The 20,296-nt window shown below is 44.1% G+C and overlaps 1 protein-coding gene across 3 annotated transcripts in view; it reads right to left on the bottom strand.

The window, feature by feature from the left end:
* THSD4 (thrombospondin type 1 domain containing 4) overlaps positions 1–20,296 on the bottom strand; it is a 698,655-nt gene that overhangs the window by 645,642 nt on the left and 32,717 nt on the right. For all 3 annotated transcript variants that reach the window (XM_090028684.1, XM_090028685.1, XM_090028683.1), the window contains exons 2-3: positions 7,356–7,453; positions 483–552 (exon numbers count right to left, since the gene is read on the bottom strand). In XM_090028684.1, coding sequence (XP_089884810.1) covers positions 483–552; positions 7,356–7,384 — 99 coding nt within the window. In that variant the 5' untranslated portion in view covers positions 7,385–7,453. The remainder of the gene's footprint in view (positions 1–482; positions 553–7,355; positions 7,454–20,296) is intronic.

The raw sequence follows: 20,296 nt of genomic DNA, 5'->3' as shown, positions 1-20,296 counted from the left end.
CAGAAAGTGATCAAATCTGCACAATTAGTTTCTTACAATGGTAAAACAAAAATTAAAATTTGAATTCCAGTAAACTAGTAAATTATTGCTACTAAAGCCAACTGAAGTTAAAAATGTTCCCAGTGAATTAACACTCCCAGGGAATAGGATAGATTACTGTAGTAGAGACATTCCTCACTTTAAGCCACTTTCAGAGGCCGCTTCTTTGAGTATGTAGAGAGTGACTATCAATCCCTGCAAAGTGCATCTAATACTACCTTATAAGGCTGCTATTGAATGGCACTAGTCACTCTGTCCTGACCAGGAACTCAGAGCCAAAACCGGATCTGGCAGTAGAGAATTCCAACAACGTAAGAAAGGCCTCAACAGTCTCCCATCTTCTTCATTAAAGCCTGACTGTGGAAGTGACAATATTGTATCTATTACTTGTTCTAACTTTTTCTATATTTTAATTGTATGAAATTTGAATTTCTATAGCTTACCTTTCTGTGTTCAATTGAGCCCTGTGGGATGACAAGCTGAAATCCTAGCACTGCTAGAGAACTGAGAATTCTGGAAAAAAAAAATTAAATATTGCAGGTATCAATGAATCAGACTGTGTATCCTAGCAATCTGTCACAGGCAATGAACCTGTACAAGCTCATGTACTTGTATGGCATTACCAACGTGAGAAGTTTCATTATATGTTATGAAAAACCTTTATTTAATAACACTGCTTTAACTATGTAGCAAGTGTTTGTATAACACACATGTAGGTAGATACATACTTGCAAAACTACTCAGTAACTTAGAGCATAGCAAAGAAAGGATAGTTTGAGCTGGCCAAATAACTGCACCCTCCCAGTATATACAAGGTGCAATACATTAATACAAACTTAAACACATTTTTGCTTGAATGGTAAAACAATACTTACTTGAATATAATACGTTTCTTTCCGTCCAACTGGCATGTGGGGAAAGCCCCTTGTCTTACAATTTCAGCACGGACGGGACAGGCCAAGCTGGGCTCACCCCGTGCCATGCCATGCAGTCCCCAGCCTTGTAGCCAGAACTGCGTTGTACCAGGCCGTACCGGGCTGCATACTGGCCAGGGCCAGCGGGGTTGTTCTGCTTTCCTCTCCTCTGGCTGCAGCTGCTGCTGCCACTACTCCTAGGCCTGCCCCTGTCGTGCCATGCTACTTTGGGTGGACAGGCAGGAAGCTTCAGCAGGAGGTTTCTGCCCAGTGCATGAAGCTCTGGCTCCAGCTCCCAATTACCTTCCACCCACTTCATGAGCAGCCTCTGCAGGAGAGCAGCACAGGTGGAAGGCAGCCACAAGCTGGAGCTGGATCTCCATGCCCTGTGCAAGAGCCTCCCACTGAAGCTTCCCCTCACCCGCCTGCCTCGAGTGACAGGGCAGAGGCAGGAGCTGCAGCTGGAGCTGAGGGGAGCAGGACAGCGCTGCTGGCCCTAGCCAGCATGCACAGCTTCCAGAGAGCCTGTTCCCAGTGTGGCTGAAGCCAGCTGAGTGCTACTGTGCTCCCCTTGCTTCCAGTGGCCATTCCTCCTCCCACTCCTCCTGCTGCACCACTCTGGGCAGGGGGAGGGGGATGGGAAGCCTCAGCCCAGCTGCTCCTTCTGGAGGTGATGGGAGCAGAGGAACATCTGACTGGCTGCAGCCGCACTGGGAACATCCCCACCAGAAGCTGCATGCCGGCTGGGGTTGGGGCTGGGGAAGTGTAGATGCAGGCTGCCCAGGTGGGGGCAGGTGGGGCTCAGCTCCATGTGGAGCAGTGCAGGGGCAGCCAGTTCGTGGACCAGAACCAGCTCATGGGCTGTATTTTGCCTGCCCCTGGGTTAAGGACTATTTAGAAAAGCTGGATGTGTACAAGTTCATGGGGCCAGATGAAATGCATCCAAAGGTGCTTAGGGAATTGGCTAACATGATTGCAGAGCCACTGGCCATTATCTCTGAAAGTTCATGATAATGAGGAGGAGGTCCCAGACAATTGGAGACGGACAAATATAGTGCCCATTTTGAAGAAAGGGAAGAAGCAGGATCCAGGGAACTACAGACCAGTCAGCCCCACTTCAGTCCCCAGAAAAATCATGAAGCAGGTCCTCAACGAATCCATTTCTAAATATTTGAAGAAGAAGAAGGTGATTAGGAAAAGTTGGCATGGATTCACCAAGGGCAAGTCATGCCCAACCAACCTGACTGCTAGGGCTGTGCAAAGCTTCAGTCCCCAATTCAATTTGGCGGAGATTCGGCCCAATTCAGTGGCCAAATCTCCAAATCTGAATCAAATCAGGAGACCCTTTAATTTCTCCAAATTGAATCGGAACCCTCCAAATCAATTCGGAAAGATTCGGTGATTTGGACATAGACACAGCTTTAAATGTTTTTTCTACATACCTCAAGGTACCAGGCAGATGAAGTCCCACAGGAGTATAGTGTGGGTCCCGACCACACTCAGCAGCAGACCCAGAAGTGGACCAGAAGGGGCACCTCCAGGTCCACCAGGGAGCATGCTGGGGTGACCCCCTGCACCACCCCAGCTCAGCAGCTAGTGCCTGCTGGGTTTGGGGGGGGATACCTGGGGTCCCACCATGGCCAATCACCAAGCCAAAGAGGTGCAGGGAGGGGCCCCCAATGTGTAAATAACATTTAAAGCTGTATCTATGTCCAAATCACTGATTCTCTGAATCAGCATTGAATCTTTAAATTTGGATTCAGCTGATTTGAATCAGGGACAGTGATCCAAATCAACGAATTAAATCACTGTCCCTGAGTTGGGCCAACTCCAAATCAAATATGGCCCATTTCACACACCTCTACTGACTGCCTTCTATGATGAGAACTGGCTCTGTGGCTGCAGTGGACATAACATACCTTGACTTTAGCAAGGCTTTTGATACCATCTCCCACAGCATTCTTGAAAGCAAGCTGAGGAAGTACGAGTTGGATGAATGGACTGTAAGGTAGATAGAAACCTCGCTGGATTGTCAGGCTCACTGGGTAGTAACCAATAGCCCAATATCTAGCTGGCAGCTAGAATCAAGTAGAGTGCCCCCAGGGATGGTCCTGGGGCAATTTTTGTTCAATATCTTGATTAATGATCTGGAAGATGGGATGGATTGCACCCTCAGCAAGTTCACAGATGACACCAAGCTGGAGGGAGTAGTAGATACACTCGAGGGTAGGGCTAGGATTCAGAGTGACCTAACAAATTGGAGAATTAGACCAAAAGAAATCTTATGAGGTTCAAGAAGGACAAGTTCAAAGTCCTGCACTTAGAATGGAAGAAGCCTGTAGCCTGGGGACTGACTGACTACACAGCAGCTCTGCAGAAAATGATCTGGGGATTACAGTGGACAATAAGATGGATATGAGTCAGCAGTGTACCCTTGCTGCCAAGAAGACTAACAGCATACTGGGCTGTATTAGTAAAAGCGTTGCCAGATCAAGGGAAGTCATTATTCTGTTTTATTCTGTATTGGGTCCCTTACTATAGAAAAGATATAGATAAGTTGGAGAGAGTCCAGCAGAGGGCAACAAAAATGGTTCAGGGGCTGGAGCACGTGACTTCTGAGGAGAGGCTGAGGGAACTGGGTTTATTTAGTCTGCAGAAGATAAGACTAAGGGGGGATTTGATAGAAGCTTTTAACTACCTGAAGAGTAGGTCCAAAGAGGATGGAGCTTGCTTGTTCTCAGTGGTGACAGATGACAGAACAAGGAGCAATGGTCTCAAGTTGCTACAAGGGAGGTTTAGGTTGGATATTAGGAAAAACTTCTCATAAGGAGGGTAGTAAAGCACTGGAACAAATTACCGAGAGAGGTGGTGGAATCTGCATCCTTGTAGGTTTTTAAAACCCAGTTTGACAAAGCCTTGGCTGGAATGATTTAGTTGGGGATGGTCCTGCTTTGAGCAGAAGATTAGATTAAATGACCTCCAGAATCATAGAAAGTTAGGGTTAGAAAGGACTTCAACAGGTCATGTAGTCCAACCTCCTGCTCAAAGCAGGACACTTGGATGCCTATTTTACTGGGCATACAAAAAACTAGAACTCTTGGTTCCAAAATGATACCTTTTATTAGACCAACTGGAAAATGACAAGAAAACTGTCCTTTTCTGCAAGGTTTCAGGATCAAAGTCCCTTTTGTCAGGCGCTGGGAAAAGTGTAGAAGGTATCTTGCTGGGATCATTTGATCCCAGCTGACTTCCTGCCCCTTGGGCAGGGGGCTGGACCTGAAGAACTTGCAAGGTCCCTTCCAGCCCTAATGTCTATGAAATCTAGATCATTCCAGCCAAAGCTTTGTCTAGCCGGGTTTTGAAAACCTCCAAGGATGCAGCTTCCATCACCTCTCTGGGTAACCTGCTCCAGTGTTTTACTACCCTGCTAGTGAGAAAATTCTTCCTAATATCTAAACTTCCCTAGCTGCAACTTGAGACTGTTGCTCCTTGTTCCATCCCTTCCAACCCTAATTTTCTATTATTCTATGATACATTCACTTGTACCTACAATTTTGCCCAGTTTGCCTCCTGTAAGAATTAGTGGCCCTCTACATGAAGGAATGAGTAGCCAGCAGTTTCTGAATCCCAAACAAAGAGGCAAAAGTGGTGGATCCAATGAAACGAAGACAATCCCATAAAAATCTGCTGCAAACTAATGGACCAGACAAAATTCAGCTTTCCTTCCAAACCCAGCTCCTTTTTCCCCTCTGTATATTGTGATCCTTGGGATAAGGGGCCACTAGACGGAGACAGGTTTTTTGCACAAGTCAAACATTTTGTTACTACAAGCACAGAAAACACAAGAAAAACAGCTCCCTACATAAGAAAAACATTTGTGTTTGCATTCATTGACATACTGAGAAAAGAACTTGTCCACTGGATAATAAGCATTAATTACATGGTGCCTACCACCTCCTCCTCATCACGTCCTGTGCCTCTTGCATAAAGCAATAAACCATGAAAAGGGTAAAAAAAAAAAAAAAAAAAAGTAACTAAATGACTTTTGCAGCGCCACTCTCTCAAAATCAGAAGATTTCCAAAAAAATTCAATGCATGTTATAGTTCTTTGCTTTCATGAGTGCATTGAAGATCCAGTTGGAGTTAGTGCCAATGCTAGGCACTGCCTAACCATATAGCAAGAAAAGGGGCAACCTAAAGGCAGAGAGAGAAAAGGGAAACTTGGTACAAAGATGGAAACTAATTTGCCCAAAGATCACAGATCAGCCGAAAGGAAGATCTGAATGCAGAACTCAAGTCTCCCAGCTGTTAAACCATACTGCCTCCCCAAATGTGTCTGGTAATCCAGGACCTACTAATATTTTCCCATTGTCCTTGTGAGTTCCTTAATAGAACACTATTTCCAGTTAAGGTTTACTGAAAGTATGACATATTTCCATGTAATTAACTATAACACAAATTAAAGACAACCCCTGGCAGCCTCAACTTGAATTATAGCTAAAATAATTTTTTGATTCTGGTTTTTTTTTTCCCTAGATAAATGCTTGCTTTATTTCTTCCTGGGGGTCCCCACCCCCTCCCTTTATAGCATCTACTCCCTTTCTTCCCTAAGAGGCTGCAAAATTAAGCTCTGTATTTTCATAAAGAAATTAACCCTTACAAGAACTTTAAAGGAAAAGGTTTTTCCATCACTACAGTGGGCTGCACATTTCTGGGAATACATCCTGTTAAACTCCTGCAAAAGTGTAGATCTGGAGAGACTGAGAGCTGTAATCTTCAAAGCAAATTACTTACCAGATTAAAAAATGCCCACTTTAGAACTGAAATCCTTGGCGCTTGTCTGATTATTCTGTGCCAAGCTTTTCCTGACCATTCTCTAAAGAGGCTGCATTATTATCTGCATCTCTGTCTGTATGCAAGACAATGAGGGTAGTTTATAGTTTGCACTTCTGTACATGGTTGGGTCTGCCAGAAACATTTGTTATCAACCTATTGTTTCGAACACACAAGAAACTGGCAGGACTACTTATTCATTCCAAAGGTAAACCTCTGGTTTTCAGTCAACGTGTGGCTTTTTTTTTTTTTAATGTCATTTCACTTAATAGTTTGCTTTGGCTAACTTTTTTGGATTTGACATCTTTTTTTTTTTTTTTATTGAATCATGCTTGACTAATACTGAGCCCTGACCTACAAAAATAGGCTCCTGCTGCTCCAGTGAGTTTGTTCAGGTCCTCTTAATGTACAGAAAGCCAAAAAGAATAAATTTACATCAAAAAGATGTGAAATGATACATCACGATATATCACACTGTCAAACAGAACGTCCATCTACCACTCCAATAAAAATAGCGGAGTGATTTGCCACAGTAGATCATACAATTTTCCTGCAAACCAGGAGGTGCAGTTGCAGTTTACATGATATACTAGCTAGCTAGCTGGCTCACTGATACAGTTCAGCTGCAGCAGCAGGGGCTTTAGTGCAGACTGCAGAAGACTGTCAATGACAGTGAGTAAGTACTCAGAGGCCAACACTGTATCCCACTAAGCTCAGGCATATTTCCATGAGCAACAAGCACACCTTTTGCAATGTAGACATAATCACCCCCTTTCTGTCATCCATTCCAGTGTGGAATCCAACCCGGAACCACAGGTGTAGCTTTGGGTCTAGGGATTTCAATAAAATATTTGAAATTCAGAAGATGGAGAGTTGGAATCATTACCACTCTACTTCCATCTAAATGAAGGAAAAGATTTCATACACAAGACACAGCTGTCATTCCTAAAGAGATATGAATGCACACCTTATGCTTAGCAGTCACCTGCATATTCAGAAAGTTTGCTTTCTAAAATACAGAAATAGCTAAACTTTCAAAAGATGCCATGGTTTTCTTCAGGAAGAAGAGCTTTTTACTTTGGAACTTATTTCCTCCATTTTTATCACACTGGACCTTTTCAGTAACACACAACTATCCTCTCTGAATTAACTCCAATGTAAGTATTAATGTATTTACATTTGCAAGATTACAATTATTTAAAAAGCATTTACTGCAAAAGGGAACTATTAACTTCAATTAAAAAATGAAGAAGTTTGCAAGAAATCCTGCTAATATACAAGTGCAAGGTTAACAGCAGCTCTGCCTGCTAAATTTGAACAAGACACTGAGACCTTTCACACTTCATACTCCACTTGAAACAAGGTCCTTGTCTGATCCCTTTAAAGGAATCTACATACTTCACCAATCAACTCTTTGAACATGATTTTGTATTAAGGCACCAATGGTCCAAATAGAGAATATGCCTCTAAGCTTTTAAAGCCTATAGACAAATAATCAATTGATACTTACTGCAATCTGACAAGAGCATATTAAATACTTTTAAAAGGGTATTTTGTGGTACAACTTACCTCAAAGATACCATTAAGCTGTCTACCATGATCTTTTACTGTGAAGTGTCTTGAGGGGAAAAACTCTGTTAAAATACGATGCAGATTACACAAGAATCCTGCAGAATAAGAGAGAAAAACATCTGTCAGCATCTTCTACTGGCAATTTTCCAAGATGCCTATGAAACTAGAGATGGACCCACACCAAACATTTATAGCCAAACTCCCTTGAACTTTGCAACAGTTCAGGTTAGAACTTAAGTCTGTCCCTGTTCAGCAAAACATGAAACCTATGCTTACCGCCCACAGAAATCAATGGGTTTTAAGTGCTGAAGTGCTTTGCTTAACAAGAATGAACTGCTAACTCAGGAATAACCAGGTTCATATAACTGGTATTAATTTATATCTTTATTTCACATTCCCTTTTAATCCCTTTGAAAGCTTCAGGTCCTCTTTCTCCAACACATGCCTTACCATTATTTCATAACCCATAGCAAGCTGAGGCCCTGTGTGGTGACTTATTTTAGAATAGGACAGACATTTTTTTTTTAAAGGTTTCCAAATATTGGTACCAGCGCTCCACAGGAGTGTATGTTGCCTAAGCTTTTGGATACACGCAGCAGAAAATGCGTCTCTGAGTACAGCCAAAACACAACAGCCAATACATCCTTCTATGAATTCAACCTTCTATAGTTTACCTCTCCACGTTGCTCCAGTAATATCCGAGCACCTCCCAACGTTCCTGCTGGGCACCGCTGTTACCCTTGTAGACGGCAGCACTGAGGAACACTGAAAGCTCCTGGCAAAGCACTGAACCCAGAGTTCCCCAGTCCCAGCCAACCATCCTAACCATGAGTTTGGCCTTCCTCCCCTCGTAAGAGAATATTTTATATTTGTGATACTTAGTTCTGCAAATCCGTAGGTGATTTCTGTTACCCAAATGTAGCTTTATTGTGTGGTTAAATCCTAAATTGTTGAGAAACTAAAGGACTTATTTGCTTGGTAAAGTTTCAGACACTGGGAAAGCAAATTGAGATACTAATAAGAGCCCAAACAACTGATGTGGGAGAGCACAGTATTAACCTTAGGAAAAAATAATTTAGTTTCAGTTAAGGACTGAACCTACATCTACAGATCTCAGAGCTGAATCAACTCTGGCCTGTATTATGCCATTTACAAACAGTTATGTGTTGAAATGCAATGCAGTGAACAGAAACATTAGAGTATTGCTACTTGTAGATAAATAATTCTCAATTTTTGCCAGCCAGTCAGGCAATTACAAATTGGTTAGAAAAGAAAAAGGTTTATGAGAGCCTTTTAAAAAATATGTAGTTAGGTAACCTACACACACTGTTAGAAATACTTATCATTTATAAGTATCTAGACAACCTTCACATCCCACATAATCCAGGAAATTTCCACAGACAAATCTGAAAACAAAGTGTCCTTTTTGGCTTTCCTTTTTCTACAATCAGTTTAACAGAAAGGCAAGGAAGAAGAGAAATGTTGTGCCAAAACTGTGTGTGTTTGTGTATATATAAGCACAACAGGCTCAAATTGCTCATTAGGACGAAGCATTTCGGTTTAAAAAACCTACCCTGCTACCTTGTTGCTCTGCCTCCATTGAGATGATTCAAGGGCCTCTCTGTAAGAGTGCTTTCAAAGTATTCTCCTTCCTAAATACAAATGCCTACAGCTACATAATTTTGTTTTAGGAAGATATCCAGTACTTTGGGCTAGATCCTCTGCTGGTGTCAGTAGGCATGACTTTCTGCCAGAAATGTACCACTTCACACCATCAGCCCTGCTCCCCTTTAGATTCTTGCCAAACCTACAAAAAAAAATTTCTAAGCATTTTGACAGATGCCCTAAGAAGCTATTTACTAAAGACATTCTTGCAAAAACTGTTAAGGAGACAAAGACCTATTTTCCTGCTACCTGATATATAATTATCAAAAACTCCAAGGCCAACAATCTTGGATTCACGGTAGTAGAAGCTAGAGGATACATATGCAACATAGATTGCCACCAGCACAGTTTCAAATCCGATTTACCAGATGTACTTTCTTCCTCTGATTTTTTTTACTCATTCCAAGATAATCTTTTCTTTCCCCATGCTCCTATGGGAGGGGAAGGCAGGAGGAGGGGTAGAAGAATGTGATCCCAGTCGAAGATTGTGATACTAATTCAGACAAAAATAAATGTGTATCAACCTAATCTACTCTGCAAATGACACCTTGTTCTGAAAAACAAAGATGTTCTTATGGACACAGCAGGCATGTCTACATGACATATTTACTGCATGGTAGACTAATTAGCTGTGCAGTACATGTTGCATATCTACACGTGCACCCCTACTAAGCTAAACTAAGTAACTATGCAGCAGGGTAGTACTTGTAAATAAAAGCAATATCTTGCTGCAGAGTTTTTTTTTACTCCACAGCAGTGCACATATAGATGCTGCCCTGGCTGGCTGGCTGGGGCTCGAGGGTGCTTCAGTGCAAGGGGCTGTTTGCCGGCTAGCCCCACACTGAAGCACCCTCATGCCCCAGCCATCCCCTCCACAACACATTTAGCTGGGGGGAGCAGCACCAGGCTGGCAGACTGACTCCTCCCAGTCTCTGCCAGCAGAGTCTGCTCCAACCCAACTCAATTTGCTGCAGTCCCAGGCGCGTGTGAAGACACGGTGCCCAGGAACAATAAACTCCAGAGTTTCTTATGCACATTTTACCCAGAGTTTTTAATACAAAGTTCTGAAACTATGTCACTTATTTGCCCCCACTGGGATCTGAAGCACACAATGATATGTTAGATAGACAATTAATGTAAGGGCCACACATAACAGATTTTGAAACTTCTAAAAGTCTTACAAGCATTCTACAGCAGTTAATAGTTCTTGAGGTCTTGTAAATACTAAAACAAACATTTTTTTAAATTGAAGGAATCTGAAAGTATTGCAGATACATCTAGCAACGTGCAGTCCCATATACCCATGCACACCACAATGACTGCAGAAGGAATAACACACAGTGCATCTGGTCATGAACTGTGGTGTTGGGTGGTGCTGTTAAGCAGAGATGTATATGACACTTAACACAACATGAAAATTGTTGAAAGTTTCCAAGATATTCTATAGTCTACCCTGGGAAAAAGCCAAGACTTATGAAAGTTTTTCAAAAACCAGAAAGAAGATGCACTGAATTTGCATCTGCCCTATTACCACTAAGCTTGCTGGCTTTCAGGTCATAGAAATTTCTTAATCTCACTATAGCTTTTTCCTTTTATGTAATTAATTGGACCAGAGCAAGAGACAGTAGTGGCTAGGTCACTCACACGGGAAGGTTATCCTATTAAAAGGCCTGTATCTCCCACATCCCAGGTGAGTGTGCTAACCTCAGAACTATCCTGGTGGATAAGTACAAATTCAGGCTATTCTGAGGCAGTTCTATCATGCCCAGAGAAACTTTCTCTTCTGTTAAAAGTGATCTTTTCCACAAAAAGTTTGGTTTTTTTTACAAATCAAGCCTTTTATGACCAACCCCCTCCCCCCACCCACTAGGCTTACTAGACTTTACTTCTCCCCTCCTCAATTCTTGACCAAGTTTGCCTAGCCCTAGAGGGTATTACAACTGATTGTGGTCCCTACAGTCATACTACCTCTCACAATTTCCAGTACTCACACAGGATCACCCTTCCGTAGCTCTACTAGATGCCAACATTCGGCACTTTAAATGAATCAGAGCGTTACTAATAATAAAGGCAATGTCAAAATGGAGTGAAAAGGAGAATAACAGCTACTCAGAGAAGAAACATCTACTATAACTATGCTTGCCATTTTTTAGGAAGTTACACATAATATCTTAAGCACTGTTGAATGATACAATACACAAAAATATAAATCGCTGAGACAGATCTGATAGGGCACAGAGGTTAAGAAAAGAAGCTTTGCTGGGAAGCCACTAGTGAGCTAAAAACAATATCCATGGGCTAATCAAGTTAAATACATTTTCCTCCTTTAAGAAAGTTTCAAAAAAATATTCAGAGAGCTAATTAATTAGTTATCTTAACCTCTTAAATATCATGGGACCTATCACATGGAATTCTTCAAGTGACTGTACCCTTTGTTTATTGTGAACAGAAAGTATTTCACTTTCAGGAACTCCCATACAATCCTTAGGAAGCCTTTTAGCTCCTCATTCCTTTAATTCTGTCACTTCCTATTATCTATGCATTAGCTATAAACTTAGCAAAACCTTCTTAATCTGCCTGTGTTTACACATATGCAATGAAAAAATCTTATAAAACTATTTTAACCTGAATCAATGATGCTTCCATCATCTAGATATACCCAAACTCAATTATGTTCAAAATAGGTCAGAGCTGTATGACCTATTTGTCTTGTTGCCTTAAATACATGGCAAACCAAGTTAAATTTCCTTTGATATTTATCTTTCCAGTTAGATAGTATATCTCGCCAGCTATTGACAATGGCTATTTGAAGTAGCTATGAAACTTGAGTGGCTTTCTAAAGTAGTATTTTCCAGTGATTTACAGCTCACTTTTTTATTAGTTAAGAAAAGTTCAATGGCAAATAATGCTGAGTGAGATTTGCCTTTCAAAATTTTAGATAATCCTTTTAATAAAGCAAAGACAGTCTTTGACTATAACCTCCTACATACTGGAAGAACAGTTTACTACAGAGAGGCAGCTAATAACCATGTACATGAGCCCTTTGGATTGCCTCCAGTTCACTACATTGACAACACCTCCATACAGAGTTGCACAGTACAGTACATTAAACAAGCTGGATACATTTGTACAATCTCTGCACAAACTATGGGCAACCAAGGCAGGAAGGAGAACAGGGAAAGAGGGTGAGTCATATTGCATCTCTTGACGTACAAAGCCAAATTCATCTATGGAACCTGGGTTATAATGGGATGTCTAGATCCAAGAAGGACTTCATTGATTAAAGCATTACCTAAACAGACTTTAGGCACCTACATGCAAAATTGTGATCTATACACCTCCACTTAGCTGCTATTTAATTCTGGGAATGCAGAAATTCACTGGAGTCAGTTTAAACTCACTTTTTTACTTTAAAGGTCTCCAAGCACCAAGCACCTACAGTTCAGTTGCTGAGCCTGCTCTTAACAGCAGAGCACCTAGCTCCTTTGCCTAAGCCTGACTGGGATCCAGAAGCTAAGCCACTTAGGAGATGGAGGTGGAGGAAGCAGTCTGGTAGGTATGCTCTAGAAGCAGCTAACACACTGACAGAATTGGGCTTCCTACAAAATGCAGTAGTAGCCACCATTTAACCTTTTTTAAAAAAAACAACAGGGCCACTAGTAGAGAAGGAAGCGCTCTTACACCCAATGGAAAGAAGGGGTCATCACCAGGGAGGACTATTCTGCAGTTACTCGGGGATGTAGGGGGGTAGTTAGGAAGGCCAAGGCAGAGATGGAACTGGGACTAGCTTCCCAGATTAAGGACAATAAGAAGTCCTTTTTTAAATTCAAGGGGGTAAAAAGAAGGTCCCAGGTAATGTGGGGCCCTTGCAGGACGTGTTGGGAAATTTGGTCGTCACACCAGACGGCAAAGCCAACATGTTTAACAATTTCTTTGCCTCCATCTTCCTAAGTAGGGACCAGAACAGCCACTTCCCTGCTGGGCCCCCCTCGGGCCCCGGGGGAGGCACACCTGGGCCACGGGTTAGCAAGGATTTAGTTAGGGAGCTTCTGGATGGGCTGGACATATTCAAGTCAGCCGGTCCGGATGATCTCCATCCTAGAGTTCTAAAGGAACTGGCCGAGGTCATTGCAAGTCCCCTGGCACGGTTTTACGAGCAGTCATGGTGCTCAGGAGTGGTACTGGAGGACTGGAAGAGAGCCAATGTGGTTCCCATCTTCAAAAAAGGGAGGAAGGAGGACCCGGGAAACTATAGGCCAGTTAGTCTTACCTTGATCCTAGGCAAGCTGTTCGAGAAAATTATTCGGGCCAGCAGGGGACTGCATGCTTAGGGGCAACCAACATGGGTTCATCAGTGGCAGGTCCTGTCAGACCAACCTGGTGGCTTTTTACGATCAGATCACCAGATCATTAGATGCAGGGGTAGCACTGGACATAGTCTTCCTGGACTTCCGGAAGGCTTTCAACACTGTCTCTCACCCCGTTCGCATTAAGAAACTGGGGAACTGTGGTGTAGACACCCACACAGTCAAATGGGTCGCCAACTGGGTGGTGGGCTGCACCCAGAGGGTGGTGGTGGGTGGGTCCTTCTCAACCTGGAGGGACGTGGGCAGTGGGGTTCCGCAGGGTTCGGTCCTCGGGCCCGCACTGTTCAACATCTTCATCAGTGATTTGGACGAGGGGATAAAAAGCACCCTGTTCAAATTTGCTGATGACACTAAGATGTGGGGGGACGTGGGCACACTAGAAGGAAGCAACAGGCTACAATCAGACCTAGACAGGTTACAAGGGTGGGCGGATGAGAATAGGATGGGATTCAACACAGACAAGTGCAAGGTGATGCACCTCGGGAGGAACAACTGGCACCATACCTACAGGTTGGGGAACTCCCCTCTTGTCAGCACAGAGGCGGAAAAGGATCTTGGGGTCATCATTGACTCCAAGATGAACATGGGCCGGCAGTATGGGGAAGCAGTTAGGAAGGTGAACCGCACCTTGGCATGCATCCACAGATGCATCTCGAGAAGATCCAAAGAGGTGATCCTCCCCCTCTATGCGGCACTGGTCAGGCCGCAGTTGGAGTATTGCGTCTAGTTCTGGGTGCCACACTTCAAGAGGGATGTAGACAACATGGAGAGGGTCCAGAGGAGGGCCACTCGCATGATCAGGGGACAGCAGGGCAGGCCCTATGAGGAGAGGCTACAGGACCTGAACCTGTTCAGCCTCCAAAAGAGAAGGCTGAGGGGGGATCTTGTGGCCTGTTATAAACTAGTCAGGGGGATCAGCAGGCATTGGGGGAGTCACTGTTCCCCCGAGCACCGCCAGGAGTGACCAGGAATAACGGTCACAAGCTGGCAGAGGGCAGGTTTAGGTTAGATATCAAGAGGCGCTACTTCACAGTCAGGGCGGCTAGGGTCTGGAACCAGCTTCCAAGAGAAGTGGTGCAGGCTCCTACCCTGGGGGTTTTCAAGAGGAGGTTAGATGTACACGTTGCTGGGGTCGTTTGACCCCAGTACTCTTTCCTGCCATGGCAGGGGGTTGGACTAGATGATCTGCTCAGGACCCTTCCGACCCTAGAAACTATGAAACTCTCCCAGGAAGTAGGAGACCCTTGGCCAAATGCTTCCCTATACCAAGAAGTTCAAACTCCACCTTTCCTACCTTGCAGGGCTGTGTCCTAAATACTAGTCTATAAACTAGACTGAGTGGGGGCTCTCTCCATAACTGTTATTGAAGCTGTGCTACCATGCAAAAAAAGAATGCAAGCCTGACTGAACTAGAGAGAGCACAGCTCTTTAGGCTCTCATGTAGCTGATTTTTTATACAACACCGTAACTGCTTAGTGCGCAATGCAGAAGTAGCAAAGACCAGAACATTCAGAAGGATGTTTTCGGTGAAATAAAGTTAAGTGCCTACCTTTGGGAGAGGAGTCTAAATGCTGGACCCCAAACTGACAGGAATTTTCTGTGGAGTCCTGAGGGACCTAAACCCCAAGAGGCGAGGAATGCACAACCCTCTCATCAGCTGTCCCTACCACTTTAAGAAGCTCCTTACTCAATGAGCTGGATATTCTAACTATTCCCATGCACTTAGAGCAGCCGAGGCAGCTAACACTGGCTCTGGATTCCCCTTGGAGGGGACAGGGGGGATGTACCTAACATTTAGTTAATACAGCATCCAATCTTAATCTTCTCAGCCCTTTACTGGATCCAGACCCTAATTCCCACAAACCATTTGCAAATAAAGCTGTATTTTGTGCTGCAGATGGTCAATCTGTGGAGTGAATACATTAAAGAACAACCAGGATTATATGCATTGGTGGTGCACCCCCTGAGACTGACTATGGCTGACAGTGCCTGCGGGTGGTTGCCGCACCCCATCCACACTACCAGCGGTGTCTGCTGGCAGTTGACAATCACCACTGGCTGCCGCCACTGCTGCCGCTACCGGCAGTATCTCCGGGTGGTCACTGATCGCTGGCTGGTGCTCCCCACCTCGCCACCAACACCACCGCAGCTGCCTGTGGAAGCTCCCCACTTGCCACCACCACACCCCCACCACCACCCACCTGCCAGTGGTCAACATGCCCAGCCTCAGGAGGCATGCAACATTCAGAATTATATGATTTGTCTTGTAAACTGCAAGCACATGCCAATATTAAGACTGGGAACTGTCTATTGTGGTGGGGGCCAAACTTTTGGGCATGCATGCCACAAATAAGTCCTAAAGCCTCTCTAAGTGCCAGTACCATAGCAGGGAGGGGCCTATGGGGCTACTGCTCTGGGAGCTGAAGCAAAGGGGCACCGACAGGCACTGTCCAGCCAGGGCAGGGTGTAAGATGGAGCCTGTAAGTGGATCTATATGCAGGACGGGGGCAGGCTGCCACTGCAGGCTTTGCTGCAGGTGCCAAACTTCATTGCTACAGTACAGCTGAGTGCTACTCTGATCATCTTCACCTGTCCAATCTGCCACCTTTTTCTGCTCCCTGCCCTATCTGCCATTGTCCTACCTATCCCCTTAACTGGTCTGCCGTGTGCCACGAACAGAGGCTGCCTATGCCACTTACAGCACGTGTGCCACAGCTTGGCCACCCCTAATCTACTGGACATGATCTGTTGAATAAGCCCCTCAGTATTCATACAGCTTTCTTAACATTTGTTTTTTTGTTTATGCCAGCAGTTTACTCTAACTTCTATTGAATTACTGAACTTACATTTGTAATTGAAGACGATAATAACAAGGCCACTTAAATCTGCTGTAGAGTTTTTCAGTTCTATAAATATGTTATTTACTAAAACATGAGCTGGGGGAAGTGATCAGGTCCCTGAACATTTTCCCAGTTCCTGGTTGGGTTTCCCAGCTCCCCGATCTTTCCCCCAGCTCTTCCCAGGGGGCATGGGCCCCCGGATGACGTGGGATGACAGCAGGCTGCCGCTGCTGGTTGGCACCAGTGCCGAGTACTGCCTGCACCAAGTGCCAGGAAGACTGGTGCTGCTGCTAGCCCCAGCCAGCAGTGACAGCCTGCTGTCATCCCACACACAGATCTGGACAGGGCTGTGCAGGGCTGTGCTGGACTCTTCCTGGGGCGGGGGGCCACAGGCCCCTAGATCTGCATACACAATGACAGCATGCTGCTGGCTGGGGCCAGTCCCAGTACCCACGTCTGCCCAGTGCAGCCCACACTAAACACCAGGAAGAACCCAGTGCTGGCACCAGTCCCAGCTGGCAGCAGTAGTCTGCTGCCATCCCATGTGCAGGTCCAGGGGCCCATGCCCCCCCAGGAGGAGTCTAGCACAGCCCCACAGCCCCTCCCCGGGAGTGCGGGCCTGCAGATCTGCATGCAGGATTACAGCAGGCTGCCACTGCTGGCTGGGGCCAGCACCAGCACTTGGTGCCAGCACTTGGCATGGGCTGTGCTGGGAAGACTGGGGTGCTGGCCTGGTGCTGGCCCCAGCCAGCAGTGGCTGAACGCTGTCATCCTGCATACAGATCTGGGGGCCCACACCCCCCAGGAAGAGTCCAGCACAGCTCTTCAGTCCTCCCAGGGGGCACAGGCCCCCAGATCTGTGTGTGGCATGACAGCAGGCTGCCACTGCCAGCAAGTGATACGAGTTTTGCTTTGAACCATCTGAGGTGCAGTTTCCGAGAAACCCATGCACATACCTCCTTGAAACGTGGCAGGACTCATGCCCTGAGAAAGGGCTACCACTCCTGATATTTGCAGCAAAATCAGGCTTGAAATGAAAAAGTGATAGGTATTTTCATGATTCCCCATTATAGCCTATGGGCAAAACGTCAAAACAGCAAAACAGTTTTGACAAAACAAAATGGAATAGCACTTCAAAACAGAAAAACAAAACATTGTCCCTTCAAAACAGAAGTCAAAACAAAATGGTGCTGTTTTGCACAGCCCTAATATAATAGCTTATTGCTAGAGAAACTTTTTTGTTGAAGTACAAGGTAAAAAAACCAACACAAATATGTTGATAAAATCCCCAAACTAGTTGAGAGACTTCAGGGAAGGAGGAGAAGTACTAGAAATTACCATCTTTTCTCAAATAAAAGAGAAGGTTTTTCTACCCATTCAACATGGAGGGGAGAAACCCCTTCCTTTTATATTCACAAACAAGGAAACCTCATTAAATAAATACACTATCATTAAACTTCTGCCAAAAGCAGCATATGCTCAGTAATAGAAACCAACTACAAGTTTGATTAAATGCAGACCACACTGACTATAACTATAAGACACATGGCCCATATTGGGCAAACATGCCAATGGGAACCTACCACAAGCATAAGTTAGTGTAGCCCATCTGAGTAAAATACATAATAGTGCCATTAAGTGCAGTCCCCCTCAATATTGACTTTTTAAAGTCACTGTGAACCACCACATTGCATACATTTCAATTTCCTCTTCACTTCCACATTTGAGTTGTGCCTTTCTTTCCCCACTTACAATGATTCCAGTTTCTTCTCCAGCCTCAAACGTCTGGAAAACACGACTGAACAGAGCTGCAAAGAGTTCACCTAGAATCCCTCTGTTGCCCCTTTTCTCAGCTTGTTGCATACAATTAATGTGGCCCTGCCTTCCATGAGATGGAGCCAGACCAGGTTGCCCTATGCCTCATCTGAATATAAATTTTTGGGGGATCCCAGGACTCATGGCACAAACACCCAGTTCCAGCCATGAGTGGGGGGTCTAATTAGCATGTGGATCTTCTGTAGAGGGTATCTGGAGTACACACACTTACTAAGCAATGAGGTCACCATGGCTTGCAATGCTGTTGCCTCTGATGGGGCCCAGTCCGATGACCTTTAAGGTAAATCATGTGCCTTTTGACTAATATCACACATAGCTTGTACCATGTAGAAGGAAGTGCCAAAATACTGCTTAAAATTGTGGTTATAGAGTACCTGTGCTAAAACTTGCAGCAGTTTCAAAAAAGCTAAACTACATAAATTCTAGGTGAACTACGTCTACGGGAAATGCATCCAAATTTACCACAAGTGTATTTATTTCAAGGTCAGTGTTTTCAAATTTGCTTCTCACTTCATGTGCTCAGGGAGAGCAGGGTGTGAAAATAAGGGGAGCAGGAGAAGTGGCTGCCAGGGGAAGAAGTTGAGGGGGTCAGAGGGTAAGGGGCTACTTGATACCCCCCCAGATTTATTTTCCTTGCTATAGCAGTGGGAAGAGGGACAAATTCAAGGCAAAGCAATAATTAGATTCTACATCTGGAAAATTATAGTGAATTTATAATATTTTTCATATCTCAAATCTAATTATTGGAGGGTCATCTTATATTTGAGTAAATACAGTAGCATATCTCAAAAAAATTTTGCTGGCACTCAGTTTCCAATTGATAGCTCTCATCAGCCTTTAGCTAAGGAGAATTTTATTTTCTAACAATCATTTTAATTATTACCCTTCTCTTTTGAGCATGTTATTTTCTTACAAGGCTGAAATGTACTTACAACCTCATCTCCAGTTGAACAATGTTTGCTTGGTAATCTCAGTTTTGATTCATGTTAACGACTGATCCTAAATCTATGTTGTCCTCCATTGCATTTCTTTTAAAAAAGCTACTATAAAATTCAGAATTAGGATTCCATTATGCCTTTATCACATGACTGATCTTTCTGTAACTATTCTTTTCACAAAGGAACAATGGTCACAGTGTAACATTTTCCACAATTTTCTCTGAAGTAGGTAAGCTAAGCATTATATCCTATTATAAAAAGCTCTCATGCTTCAAAAGATCCTACAGGCAGAGAAAAAGCATATTAATAACACTACGCCAAATCAGGAAAGGCTTCTGCCTTCATTTAAAAGGCTGAAACTCTTCTGAAATGGTATCCATGTTATTTTTCTGTTCCTATTAGGAAGTAAAAATTATTTGTCATGAGAACCTTGCAAGTTTATCCAAAAATCCAGCCTTCTTGCCTTTGACTCTAGTATTGAAACAATCCCATCCAATGCCACTTTGGAAAAAGATATGTTAGACTGTCTTTTGCCAAAGAGAAGAAAAGAAAAAGAGCAATTTAGTTCTGTAAACTTAGTTCTGCCATGGCAGACAGAAAAATTCTTGTGAAGCATTCCCATCCAAAATGCGAGTAACAAATGATCAAGAACACATATAAACATTGTAAATAAGGGATGGTTAATACAATTCATGGGACGGTTAATACAATTCATTTATTGTCTTAAAAATATCAATACTTAACTTTATAATGATCGGGGATCCGGATTTTCTGTTTGCTGTGGAAAAATGAAGAAAAAAGCAAGGATTTTTCTCCTTCAGCAGAGAAAAATGTTGATTTTTCTCTTTTAAAGGAGAAAAAATGCAGGAAACCATGGGTTTTACTTTGCAGGTTGGCTGAGTTCCAGCCTGCAAGGGACTGCTTGGGCCTGGAAGGGAGTGGGAGAAGGGTAATCAAGGCAGAGGGCACCGCATGCACGTGCACATGCACATGTATGTGGAAGCCAAGCAGCAGTGGAAAGCAGCTCCCTCCAGGTAAATCTATGGGGGATAGAAGTGAAGGAAGGGGATGGGGCACAGGCCACATGTTCGGTGGGTGGGGGGCAAAACAGTACAGGCCACACAATGGAGGAGCAGGGGACACAGGTCACACAGCAGGCATGTAGGGGGGCACGTCCCCCTAAAATTTCTGTGCCTACAGTTGGGTGTGGGGCTGCAGCAGGACGAGAGCAGCTCTAGTCAGGAGCCACCTCCATGGCCATCGCCACAAAGATGAGGCACCTCCTGCCTGCC

This window comes from Crocodylus siamensis, chromosome 15 (assembly GCF_052110815.1).
Source record: "Crocodylus siamensis isolate JL-2025a chromosome 15, ASM5211081v1, whole genome shotgun sequence".
NCBI classification, from domain to species: Eukaryota; Metazoa; Chordata; order Crocodylia; family Crocodylidae; genus Crocodylus; species Crocodylus siamensis.
The sequence above is the reverse complement of the archived record's forward strand: the minus strand, read 5'-3'. Positions and strand labels throughout refer to the sequence as shown.